Below are 14,120 nucleotides of genomic sequence, written 5' to 3' on the forward strand. Positions count from 1 at the left end.
AGGTGTGGGCGAGTGGCCCCCAAATGCACACAGTCTATGTTCAGGGCAATACACCTGAATCCACATGCCCATCATATAAAGGACCCGCAGCTGTGTTCGTACAGCCCCTGCGTCCCCATAGCGTAACATAGGCTGCCTACACGCAGCTCCAACAACATAATAAATAAAAAATTCATACTGTAAAGGCCTCAGCAACCATCTGAATGGGCACCAAGACCTCATTCACGCACGGAGCTTTATTACCTCAAAATAGTTTTATCTTTTGGATTTTGCAGGAGTTTTGTAAGTTATTTTGTGTTTGTGTCTGCTAATAATGATTTTAGTGTATTTTTAGTGAAAATATTGTTTTAATATTTTTATAGGGGGGCCTGTCAAGTAGGCGGTATGGGGCCCTGTGATTTCTAACAGCAGCCCTGCTTCCACTTCAACCTAACTCCAGCACGAAAGAAAAAGCAACTGAAGAAAGATTTTTCAATGCTGTCTATGAAATAAACGGTTATCTGTGCCGTACATACCAAAACTATATAAACAAACATTCAGAATAGCTTTCTTGTATGCCATATGTAGAGAGTTGTCATTAGGACACAAACACCAATTTCTCTTTGGTGAGTCATACACATGACTAGGCATGTATGGGTGAGGGCTTAGCACAGCTTGGAAGCGATGATTAAGGAAAGAAATATATTAAAATCTGGAATGGAATGTACTCTGTAGCACATTCCATTAACAAGGGAAAAAAACTAACATAATATAGTTGCATAACACAGCTAGATAATGTTTCACGAAATTATAAAAAAAAAGGGTTTATATTTCATGGCTTAAGAAAAAAAAAAAAAAAAAAAAAAAAAAATCAAAAAAAACACTGTATAATTTCTACTGCTTGGCCCGCCCATGGCCAAAGCAGTATTTATCTCCAAAAGCACTTCCAGCTACTTGTACCATATTGAAGATGTGGAGGTGGAGGGTGGGTCTGCCAATAGAGCAGAACGGCTTCTCTGCCCAGACCTCATATTTAGCAGTGACTAGATACACACCATCAAGCTCAAAATGCTTTCTCATAGTTTCTCATAGCTGCTTAGTGAGGATGCACTCATACTTTAGTGTTTCTTTGAACGCGTGCAAAATTCCGCAATTTTGCTCGCATTAAAACACATGTTGTGCTTGTGTTGCCATTTATTGCTAATGGCACCCCAAACGCTACAAAAACAACATGCATTTGTCATGAGAAAAAAAAAAAACGTGCATCAAACATGACAAAACGCACGGGTAAAAAATGCAAAAGACTTGATGCTCAAAAAGGTGTATGAGCTCCTTTGCCAAGTTTGTCATGTTAATCCCTCAATCATCTACCCCAAGCATAAAAAAACAAAAAAAAAAACAAAAAAAAAAAAAAAAAAAACAACCCATTAACCTATCAGTGACCTGTCCACAGTGTATGTGATTGGTTCAATAGCATGTACATCAACCCCTCAGTGTCGAGTATTCAGTATGTGCATTATCCCCTCAGTCTGGTCCCGTTAAAAGAAAAGTTCACCTTTGGGAACATGTTACATGTTCCACCTGTTTTTAGGGTTGAACATGTAACGTGTTCCCACTGCTGTAGCCGTCCCCTGACTTGCAACCTCTAGTGACAGCGAGTCGGGGATCTTCTGTCCAATTTTGCTGCCCACCCAGGCCGCGTCATTCATTTACAGCATTCTGTGAATGAATGAACTACAAGTACCGACAGCCTTTGCGGGTGTTGGTTTGTAGTTCTCAATGACCTACTAGGGTGCTGTTGAGCGCTCTAGTAGTTCATAGTTTCTTCCTGTCAGTGTGTAACAGCCTGCTCGTACAAGGTACAGGGAGACAGCTTACACAGACAGTCTGCAGGAGTCCTGCATTGCACCTGTGATCTGCTGTTTGCAGGTGCAAAGCTTTGCAGGCTCCTAGTAAAACAAAGTAATAAATGCACATTTTTTTTTTAACTGTAAAAAGATGTGTGTTTTTTTTTTTTTTTTGTTTTTACAAAGGTGAACTGATCCTTCAACACTTAGAACCCATTAAACCTCTAAGTGTCCAATCCCCAGCATATGAAATGACCCCTCAACACCCAGTGCTCAGTCTCATTAGCGCTCTGTCCTCAGACATGCATGTTTACGCCTTAGCACCCAGTACATTGGTGTAGATTAACCCCTACATGAGCACTCGGTACCCAATGTATGTGTTTTTTACCTTTCACTACCAATTCTTCTGCTTATGGAGCATAATCCCTTACCTGCCAGTACCCAGTGCATATGTAATTACCTTTCATTATCCAGTGCATGTGCAGTAACCCCTCAGCATCTATAGCACAACATCTAACATTTATTTAGTGTACCCATGTGCCTACTGACTCTGGGCTGGTAGTGACCACAGCTCTAGTGTCCCATTTCTTGTGCAAACATTGCCTGCTCCAACTCCCATGTCCCCAGCAACACCTCCCCTGTTCTGGGACTCCATGACACAGTCCCAAAAAAACTGTGTAAAAGTTTGCGTTTAGTGGTCTAGTATTCAGTCAATGGAAGGCTATCCATCCCCATCAGATATGATGGGGTTATGAAGGGGCAGACAGCCCCTTGGAGTACATCAGTCAAGAAGTATGACAGTGCTACATGGATTTATATAGGTAGCCAGGACTGGGCTGAATGATGTGATTTTATGTGGTACATTGTCTTCTCTGCAGACGGAGTGAGAGCCTTTTACTGAAAACACATATATTTGTTGAATTTGCTAGAATGTTGAATCTGACCACTGTTGTATTAGGGTTTGCATTTTCCTTCAGTCTGGGTCCTCCTACAGTACTGCCAACACACCCCTACCACCTCCCTATGTACCAGAAAACCTTGCCTCAACTTGAGCTAGCTATTTTGTAGCACACCAATGGTAACCTGTATTCCTCTGATGTAAAACCCTCCTTTTGGTTTTTAAAAGATGAACTGTTCTGCTGGTTGTCACAACCTCCCACTCCTCCCCTGCACTTATTTCCCCCTTCATACCCAATATGCTTCTCTCCAGTACATACATACCACACTCTATTACTGCACATACTGCCCCCATCCTACCCTCCACACTCCTTTCCTGCACACACTGCCCACTGTAAAACACTCTGAACAGGCACATACCTCCCCCTCGTCATACCCTCTGCAGTCCACTCCTGCACAAACTGTCCAATGCCATACCTTCTGTATTTCTCCTCTGCACATACTTCTTGCTGTCATACCCTCTGTAGTCCCCTCCCCCACATACTGCCAACTGCCATATTCTCTGCACTCCTCTCCCACACATACTTCCCATTGTCATACCTTAAATACTCCTCTCCTGCATCTACCTGCTTTCATACCTTCTGAGCAGACACACTTTTGTTAGTGTGTTTAATGTGCAAAAATGACAGTTAAAATGTAACATCTTATCATATATATCACACATATACTATATGTAAAAAGTCTTCTGCCCTTACCAGTCTCTCCATCTCTTGCTCTCTTAGCCTTTCTTCTCTCTGTCTTCGATGGTAATCCAATAGTTCATCCTGATTGCCACTGATGTCAGTGATGCTATTTTTGCGTTCTCGCAGTCCATGTGCTTTTCTTTGAGCTTTTGGACTCTGAGATGGAGTGGATAGTGATCCATAGCTATAGGCTGGAGTCAGCCGACGAGGAGGTTCTTGAAAACTGGAGGGTGAAGGACTACGATCCCGAAACTGCCTGGAGAAGACATTGTCTTCAGAACCAGGGGAACTTGCACTACCCACTCTGCGGCGGGTTGGAACACGGGGGCTATCAGGAACTCTTGATGGACTTTCTGATGCAGTTTTGGGAGAACCAGGAAAACCTTTTCGTGACAGAGAAGGACTGGGTGGGGGAAGGTCTCTCATACTTATAGTTTCCATGTTTTTGCGCACTAGTCTTGGACTGTCAGGAGGCAAACTCTTTGCAACGGACACAGTATCCCTGTATGGACTAGAAGGTCTATCCAAAAGTGAATGTTGATATTTGCTGCTCAGGATAGGACTGCTGGGTACACTAAGACCACCTACTCTGCTTCCTGGACTAGGTGGACTAAGCACAGAACTGCTACCCCCACGCAGAGATCGTAAATCCAAACTGCTGCCACCATATGTGGGTGTTTGATGTGGTAAAGAATGGCTAAAACTTGAGGTTCTAAGAGGCACAACTGGAGGTACTGTTGTGTTTACCATATCCTGTGCAGCTGAGGGACTGGTAAGACTTCCACTACCAGAGGAGGATAATGGAGAAGAAAAAGCATTTTCATAGCCAGAGTTGGAGGAGAGTGGACTTGTAGGTGGTGAAACCAGGCAGCGCTGACTTCTCCCATTAGGCATTGAGGAAATACTGTGAATTGATGTCTGGGAGACCTTCCTTGTTAGCGGGGGGGCTTCGATAACCAAAGAGTCCATGATATCCTGAAGGTTTTTCTCAATAGAGCTGACTAGCGACGTATGCGAAGGTATACTTGTTTGGTATCCATCACGTGAACCGTTCAGCAAGGAGGGCAACGTTTCTGGAAGGAAAGCATAAAATTTGAAAAACTAAGAAAATGCATTTAATGGACAGTGTAACATGAGATTAACCATTGCTTGTAAACGTATGTTCTGAATAGAGAATGCCCGAGTCCAACTTTTATTTTTTAGCTTTAGCAGTGAAGTAGGGAAAAAGGTTAGAACCTCAATATTTTTTCAAATTAAATATTGCACCCTGATGGAAGCTTTCATGCAGCTGAATGTGCTTCTCCCGCTGCAAAGGCTGCAGTAGATATAGCTCAACCAAATGTAGAGATTAACTGGCTCAAGAAAACCAAGAGGGGTATTATCTTAAGTGCTTAGGTAAGGCCTACAAAGCAAAGACTGCTTTGGTAGAGCCTGTTTTCTAAGTCTTCTTGACACGTTTCCCCATGCTTGACAGTACTGGGAGTGCCTCTTCTCTCAACTTCACTTAGTTTAGCCAACAGGAGGAAGAGGACAAAAAGGTAAATACCATTTAGGGCTCATTTAGATGGGTGATTAATCCCATCCTCAGTGTAGATCTGCTTACAAATTTTGACATGCGCTTGTATCCTTGCAGCCGCTGAATATTTATCTACTCCTATGAGCTGCCTGCACTCAGCTCCAAGGTGGATCCACATGCATCTGCCAGCAGCTCTGCACAAAGGATGGGATTAATCGCCCTTCTGAATGAGCCCTTAAAAGAAGCTGGTGCTTTACCCTTAAAGAGCAAAGAATTGGTTCTCTTTGAGAATCTAACAATTTTAAATGGATTAAACTGTTACTCACTGACTGAGATAGAGAGTTTTTCACTGCTCATGAAAACATGAGGTTATATTTTCTGCATAAAAATTATTGGCATCTTACCTTCCTACAGTGGCCACAATTTACGCCTACGATGATGGGATAAATGGCATCTATTCATGATGTATCATATCAAGCCCATGTAATGCCAAGTCTCCCAGATCTTCTAGAAAATAACTTTCACAGGAAGCCAGAGCTATATGTTGGCTCATTGAGAGAAACAAGCCATTCCTTTGCCGAAAGTAGGAATTTTCTCCGCAGGAATTGTACCTTTCACACTCCCTCAGTGCTGATACTGTGCACATTCATCCAAAAAAAAAATACGTAGTTAACCCCTTTGTTGACTGACAGGTCCCCTTGGTTGGCACCGCTTCCCATCACAATAAACACTGAAAAAAAATACTTTCCTCGAGGCAGCTTTTTTTAAAATTAGAATTTTAGCAGAAGATAAGTATATATATGACATTTCTTCAGAAGTGACAGTAATATTTTGCCTAGACCTTGTATCCATGTTTCCCCCCCCATTTCTGGAAGATAGACATTGCTGAACTACGTTCTCTATTAGAAGAAGGCACCAGCTCGCTTCACTGAAAATGACCTTCCCGTCTCCTGTACTAACTTCAGCTGTCACTTCCAACCACCTGGTCAGCTGCAGCAATCAGTTCTTTGGAATTTTCAGAGGAATTGACAGAGTCCCTTAAAATCCCTCACAAACTCCTGATTTATTACTAAAAGTCACATTGCTAGGCATACGGAAAATAAAATGAAAAAAAAAATACATTCTTCAAAGAGCCTTAATACGTAGCTAGGGTGCGTGCCTATAAATGTGGCCTTAGAAGCAGGACGTAGATAAGCTAGCTGAATCCTCCTGTGGGGCTGAAGTCTGAGAGTGTTCATATATCCTCCCAAAGTGTGCTTTGCAGTACTAGATTACGTTAACCTGGTCACATGCTCTACATATATATTTGGCACAGTGGCAAATGTATGATTTGTCTAGACTGCGTAGGGCCCTCTGGGACTTAGATGCCCAATAACAAACTGTGGGTGAGACAGGTGCTCTCAATGACATGCAGACTTGGACACTGCTTACTTTAAAAGTGTATGTTACCCTAACATTTCATATTCCCAATATGCGAAAGTTGTACCATGTACTTGTGTTTAAAGTATCCAGTTCTCCTTGCATTTCTTCCTTGGTGTGAAATTTCTGGTGATCCTGCCAGTCCCACTGCGTTCCAATTTCAAACTGACCACGCTAGGAATAGAAGCTCATCCATCCCAGCATGGTCAGTTTTCTGGCTGTGCTGGGAGCAGCCTGCCTGTCCTGCAATTACTAAGATTTGTACTGATATGCTCACCTGCCTAGCTCTTCACTGGGACGATCAGCATATTACTCTCTCTGCCTACTGACACGCCCCCTGCATTCTCCATCCTCACATCTCTAAGCCCCTCACAGGGGCGGACCGATCGGACCCTCCAATCTCCTCTATGTAGTGGCGGGTGTCAACAGACACGTGTCCGTTGACACCCACCAACATCCGATCCCATCTGCTAAAAACAGATGGTTGGGGATCCGTTCCACATGTGTCTGGCCGATTGGATAAGATAGCAGTCGAGTGTAAACAGACCGGCCACAGAGGAGAGCGTGCCGTGTCTGTGTCCGCTCTGCATAACCAGAGTGGACACGGACCAGCTATCTGCCTGCTCAGTGGGGATCAGCGAACAGATTCCGCGCTGAGCAGGTGGACTCCAAAAGAGCACGCCCCATATGTAAGGGGCCTAATGCAACAGAGAACAGAGGTTGTGTGATCACTTCAAAAATAGAAAACAAAAAGGTAGGGTCTTACCAGTCCCTCAGCTGGACAGGATATGGTAAACACAACAGTACCTCCAGTTGTGCCTCTTAGAACCTCAAGTTTTAGCCATTCTTTACCACATCAAACACCTACATATGGTGGCAGCGTTTTTTTTTACCTTAAAGTAGAACTATAGGCCAAACTTTTCTTGCCATCTGTGTCCTATTGCGGAGATTTCCCTTCACTTCCCGTCCCATAGTCAAACAGGAAGTGAGAGGAAATCCCTGTAAATCAAGATAACTCCTTGGGGACCCACAAGTCACCAGAACTAGTGTACACATTGGAAGATTTCCCCTCTCTTACTTTTTTGGGAACAACCCAAAATTTGGGTAATTTCTTTTACATTTACTTTTAACGATAATGGTAAACAGAACAAATAGAGAGGGTGAATTTCTTTAACAGAGGCATAGACAGCAATACAAACTGGCAGGTGTTCCAACCCCTCCACACTCCATCCAAAAAAAAAAAAAAATTTGTGTATGAGAGCAGAGGCTCGGTCTGCTCTCTTTCTCCACATTGGCTCAGAGACACCAGCAAGAGCTATAGGGTGGGGGAAGAGCCGAGAAGAAGAGGCTCAGGGCTGCTTGGTGCAAAACCATGCACAGAGCAGGAAAGGTTAGTTATTTCAAAGGAAAAGAAAAAAGATCACTTTAAAAGGGAGGTGAAAAACAAGAAGCATTCTTCATGATGCCCTAACTATTCTTTCAGTTAGTAACTGTCAAGTGGTGTCAGACAATAAGACTCTCCTTTGTTTCTTGCCTGACTGACAGACATACATAATACTTCTACCATTTATTCTGGTTACCATTTGGGCAAAAAGTGTAGGAGGGTTTGTCATATTTCACTGGCTGCATGTTATGGATCATAAGAAGTTAGGGTATCAGAAAATTACTTACCCACTTCTATCCATTATGAAGAAGTCTTTGTACTCGCCTAGGTTGATGCAATATCGATCCGATGCTGCATCTGTTCCCTGCCGCTTCTAAGATCAAAGACCGCTGATGCTCAGATCTCAGCCTTCAGCGTCCAGAGAGTCGGTGACTATCAGTCACCAGCTCTCTGCTCCGCCCCCCCAACGCTCACTGGAGCACTGGGCTGTGGAGGGGGGCGGAAGCAACTGGCTAAGGCTTGCTGAGAGGCTGAGCCAGTTGCCAGTCCTGGCATCTGGGTGGATCCTGACTGTTAAGTACCTGGGCCTGGACGAAAACGAGTTACAGGAGAGCAGAACACACGGCACGCCTGTAATCTAATGGAGAAGTATAGCCAAAATAGCTTTGGTCACACTTTTTCAACTGAAGAGGGGCACAGAACTATTTCTTCAGCATTTGCTTGATCTACTGCTATTCAAATACAGTTGTCTATCTTGTAGAGGTCTTACCAGCAGGGTATAGGGATGCTGAAGGGCTTCTACCGGTTGAAGGAAGCATAGTTTTCATCCAGTGAGCTTCTGCTGGGTGGTTAAATCTCAGAAACGTAGATTGACCCAAACAGATCATACATCCTAAAAATGGGTTAAAAAAAAAAAACAAACACAAAACACAGTATTAAAAATAATAATATGATTATAGTAAAACATCCTTAAAGGGCAAGTTCACCTTTTCAAACCCCCCACCCCCCCCAGTCCCTGCTGTACTTAACTCCATGCCCAAGCAGCTGGATCAGTGGTCCGGGGGAATTTGAAGTCTGTTGCTTTTCTTCCTCTTTTCTCTACAGGGCTTCTGGGATAGATCAGAGTGATTTTGATTGCTCCATGCCAGCACTGACCAATCAGAATTTCTCTGATCCATCCCAGACTCTGCACAGAGAGAAGATAGGGGATTTCAAATCCCCGCATTGCTACACCAGCTGCATGGGCACTTCTCACTCAGGGAGGTAAGTAAAGCACAGACCGGGGGTGGGGATTGCTGAGGGTGCACTGTAGGGTATTCACCTTTTCATTTTTTCTTAAAGGGTGAACTTACACTTTAAATTTGTCCCAATGCACTGCAAGTATCCTCAGGTGCCTATATCATTAGGGAAACAATCGGGAGTTACAAGATACAAGAGGCAGACTTGCACCCAGCTTTCACTGAAAAAGTTATTTGTGCATTTCGAGAGACATAACCCATAGAACAGCAACTGACAAACCCTTCCTAACTAAAAGGATATTGCAGAAATATAATTCTTTTACATATTCTAGTTGCGGTTCCGTACATTTTAGTGTTTCCTTTTTAAACACATGTGTTGCAGTGCACCACAAGGCACATATGAGAACCATGCGTGCCTTGGTGCAGTGCATAATAAAATAAAAAAGGCATGCAAGTCCAATGAATAATCCATTCAAAATGAAAGGGCTGTCTTAGCCCAGCGCTTGTAAAGCATGAAATTACACGTTATTGATCGTGTGACAATGCACAGCAATCAAGGTAGGCTTGAACAGACACAAACCAGCATGACACCAACTTCACAGTCTTGCAATCACTAAAGTTCCAAATGAGGTTGCGCATGCTTACACGCGTCACCTTGTGCATGCAGCCCGCTCCTCTCCAGCTTAGCATTCCAGTGAACACTGTAGGGGCAGAGCAGAGAGCGGTGACTGACAGTCACTACTCTTTGCTCATAGAAGAGCTGCAAACTGAGTGATCAGCGGTCATGTGATCGCTTAGTCCTCAGGCTTAGAGTCGGCAGGGGACAGCAGCATAACACCAATGCTACAGCATTCAGCAGAGTATAAACACTACATTGTCAAAAGGATTGGGCTGCCTTACACGCACATGAACTTTAACTGCATCCCAGTCTTAGTCCGTTAGAGTTCAATATTGAGTTGGCCGACCCTTTGCAGCTATAACAGCTTCAACTCTTCTGTGAAGGCTGTTCACAAGGTTTAGGAGTGTGTCTATGGAATGTTTGACCATCCTTCCAGAAGTGCATTTGTGAGGTCAGGCACTGATGTTGGACGAGAAGGGCTGGTTTGCAGTCTCTGCTCTAATTCATCCCAAGAGGTGTTCTATCGGGTTGAGGCCAAAACTCACTCATCCATGGACCTTGCTTTGTGCACTCCTAAACCTTGCGGACAGCCTTCCCAGAAGAGTTGAAGCTGTTATAGCTGCAAAGGGTGGGCCAACTCAATATTGAACCCTATGAACTAAGACTGGGATGACATTAAGGTTCATGTGCGTGTAAAGGCAGGTGTCCCAATACTTTTGACAAGTGTATGTTTGTTTTGTTTTTTTGGAACCCCAAAACGCCTCCTTTAAGGGATGCCCTTTTTTTTGCTAATTTTGCTCTTTATCATTAATGCTTCTTAAATCAGAGCTCCAGGCTCTTTCAGAAAAAATAAAAGTTAGCAGCTACAAATACTATAGCTGCTGACTTTTAATATTAGGACACTTACCTATCCACGAATCTAGCTGTGTCTTCACCTGAGCTGATTTTCCAATCGGCTCACGGGTGCTACTGCCGCCATCTCAGGTAAGGGAAACCGGCAGTGAAGTTTTGCGGCTTCACAGTCGGTTCCTTACTGTGCTGCGCTTTGTGAATTGCCTGGCAATGGGAGAAGTAGGAGGAGGGGGGGGGGGGGGGTAAACTTCCAGATGAGTTTGCCACTGCGAAGTCAGCCGGGAGTGGGTACCTGTCAAAACCAGGTACCCGCTCCCCCCAAAAGGTGCCATATGTGGCAGCGGAAGGGGGGGGGCAAATAAGCGGAGCATCCCCTTTTAGGTGGAGATCTGCTTTAATGCTCCCATAGCACACACAGATCCATAGAAAAGTATTTGTTGGGACCTGGCGATAATGGAAAAGGGATTTAATTTTGTTTTAATAACTGACAGATTTAATTTTTTTTTTTTTTTTTTTTACATTTTTTTCCTTTTTTGGGGGGTTCTGGATCTGGACAGAGCAGACTTTATCCAGCCTCCCCTGCACTACTGCTGCTTCAATAGATCACTGAGAATAATGATCTATTCCACCTATAGATACCCTCATTAGTTGTTCTGCAATGTTAATTACAAATAATAAAATGCACTTACGTGATATCCTTTAACAAGAAGGGTTTGTCAATAATCGCAGCTCACATTCTCAAGCATATTTCAAAAGTAACTCTGAAGACTTATGGGTTCCTTTATTTACAAGCAACCTACAGTAGCTGGCATTCCAGAACTGTCACATATATACACTCCAAAATCAATTTTTACCCCAACGATACTGCTGTGCTTGCCCTGATGGATGTGGAGGATGAGGACTTGGAAACATTAACCATTAGAAGCTTGTGTTTCAAATAACAGAATATCTCACAAAGAGTAAAGCATACACTTTGCTTGAATCTATTGTTCAAATTTAGAATCCACTTGTGTGAGTCAGTGAAACCTCCTTGCTAATTATAGGCCGAGCACATGTCCACATAACATCCTACCAGAAAAGGGTAGGTCACCACCCAAATTTAGGAAATATTGCACTCATTATATTACTTCGCCTCAAACACCTCGCTTCATTTTTTGGAATCATAAAATGCAAGGTCCTTTGTAAAATAAAAGGAAATAACACTTGAATAGAATAAACAATAACAGAAAAATCATGTGCATGTACACAGCAGACAAGCACCCAGGCTAGCAGGATATTACTGTATATCAGGCGGAGTGCCATTCAAGGCGTGCGATCAGAAATGCAGAGAGATGTGAGGTAATCGGGTGAATTGCAGGGAGTGGCTCCTGGATTCCTGACTTCCAGGCACACAACGTGCTGAGGTAGGAGGTTATGCTGAGGTATTTCCATGCAAGCCTGTGTCTTCAGGCTATGTAAATGTGTTTAAAAGGAAAGCTATTCATGAAACTCTATTAACACAATAATACCAAAAGGAAATGATAAAACAAATAGCAGAAGAGATGAAAAAAGAAAAAAACTTTCACTTTCTGAATATGCTTCATAATATGGCACTAAGCCTTTAAAATATATATATATATATATCTCTCTCACACATATAAAATATACATACACACACTGTAATCTGAAGATTATATAGTAATGACATTATATGTAGCTATATCCATGGGCTTATAAAATGTCAATGAGATATTTTGCCAGGTTTTTATTTATGCCTGTGACTCCATTGTGGAGATTTTCCTTCACTTCCTGTCCATGGGAAGTCTGTGCAAGAAATGGAGGGAGTATCACAGGGACAGGAAGGCACAGACTACAAAGAAAAAAAAGAAAAAAACACTGGCAGAAGTTCTAACCCTCCTCACTTTACTAAAATGTGTTTTTGTTTGGACCCATTCTGGTGTATGCATTGTGAAAACTGCAGGGTGTAGCCGCCCTATGTCTTTTGAACAGCACCCTAATGCCCTACAGTAGTCAGCAATATACCCACACTGCAACAAACCACAATGCACATCCCATATGCTGCATTAAAAATAAAGGGTCACGTCTTTATTCTATGAGGTAAGGTGTGCTGCTAGCCTGAAGTATGCTACACACAGGGTGAATGGGAGGCCCTTATGTTCTGTGTCTTATTAGAACATGTGAATGGGGCCTGTGTGTGTTGAAAGCCTTTTCTTCACTTCCTGTCATGACAGGAAGTAAGGGTAAAATCTCCACAATAGGGACACAGCTGGCAACAAAAACATTCCATTCACTTTTATTTGTTGTGATGTGGAGGAGTGTGTCACAACACGCCACAGTGCCAAAAATGAGCACATGTTTTTGATTTTTTTTACAGCAAATTATAGGACTCAAGGCTAATTGCCTTTCCTATGCCAGCGGTTCTCAGCTTTATTAAGAACAAGGCCTGGTCAATTTTTTTCAAAACCTTCCATGAAATATTCATTAAAAAAAAAAAAAAAAAAAAGAAGAAGAAGGTTATACTCACACAATACAAGTTTGAGAAGGCAAAACATATATTGAAATGTTGAAAGGCACTGAGTGTCACTATGGGGGGCGAGGGGAGGTTTGGGGGGAATGAAGGATTTAAAGGGGGTTAGGAGACTTTGCAACAGACTTGGTGACCCTTAAAATATACAGGTTCTGGAGGGAGCTAGGGTCTCTGGGAGGGGGATGGGAGTCTTTTTGTGGGCACTGTAGGACAGTGTTGTGAGCACTATGAGGGGCAGGAGGCATTACAGCAAGCTAGGGGACACTGCAGGGATTGCAGGATCTTAGGAGAACTGGGTGCACTGTGGGCCACTATAGGAGGTTAGAAGGCACTGTGAGAGGTTAGGGGATCTGCAGCTTTCTGGAGTCTTGGAAGAGGGAGGCTGTGACCTGCTGGTCTATGCATTGCGCTGCATTGGGCAAGGCTGCATTACAGTGAACAGGCCTTAAATGAATGATGCAGCAACCACTCTTTCATAACTTGCTTTTCTACAAAAATATGAATTTTTATTTAGGTTCTTTGATGTGTGATGCCTTATAAAAATGCACCATCTTTTAAAGACAGGATGCAGAATATCTGTTATAAGCCTCACAGATTTGTAGTAGTGGAGAAAGTGAAAAGCAGAGAACTTTGCACTTTATTTAGATCGGCAACATCCCCTTCCAAAGGCCTGGAAGCAGAAGGTGCCAATTGCTGCCATTGCTCTTTTTTCTGTCTTACTGAATAAGCCTGTAAGCAGAGCCCGAGAACCGGCGGAGTAAAATTTAGACAATCTATTTTAAAACTTCCATATATACACAGACAAGCACATGGGTCACACTTGATATTAGCCTCCTATGATCCTCTGTACAGCAGCACTCACATTGTGAGAAGGGCCAGCAATCAGAGCAAATCAATTGCAGGTCTTGGGCTGGATACCGACACAAGAAAACATGTATTAAAACTCAGATTTTAACGTGTTACTGCAGTGCCCCACATCAATGCTGTGCATGTGTGTTCCCATTCATCCTGAATGGCACCTCATTACATACAGTATACACGATACAAGCATCTAATGGAAATGTATGTAGGTGAATGTATATGCTGCACAAAAGAAGTG

General features: G+C 43.0%; 1 protein-coding gene across 15 annotated transcripts in view; it reads right to left on the reverse strand.

Annotated features, from left to right (window-relative positions):
* Positions 1 to 14,120, reverse strand: part of PHLDB1 (pleckstrin homology like domain family B member 1) — a 196,293-nt gene that overhangs the window by 84,575 nt on the left and 97,598 nt on the right. For all 15 annotated transcript variants that reach the window (XM_073602503.1, XM_073602494.1, XM_073602502.1 and 12 more), the window contains 2 exons: positions 8,555 to 8,677; positions 3,479 to 4,539 (listed from right to left, as the gene is read on the reverse strand). In XM_073602503.1, coding sequence (XP_073458604.1) covers positions 3,479 to 4,539; positions 8,555 to 8,677 — 1,184 coding nt within the window. The remainder of the gene's footprint in view (positions 1 to 3,478; positions 4,540 to 8,554; positions 8,678 to 14,120) is intronic.

The sequence above is a fragment of the Aquarana catesbeiana genome, linkage group LG10 (genome assembly GCF_042186555.1).
Source record: "Aquarana catesbeiana isolate 2022-GZ linkage group LG10, ASM4218655v1, whole genome shotgun sequence".
Classification (NCBI taxonomy): domain Eukaryota; kingdom Metazoa; phylum Chordata; class Amphibia; order Anura; family Ranidae; genus Aquarana; species Aquarana catesbeiana.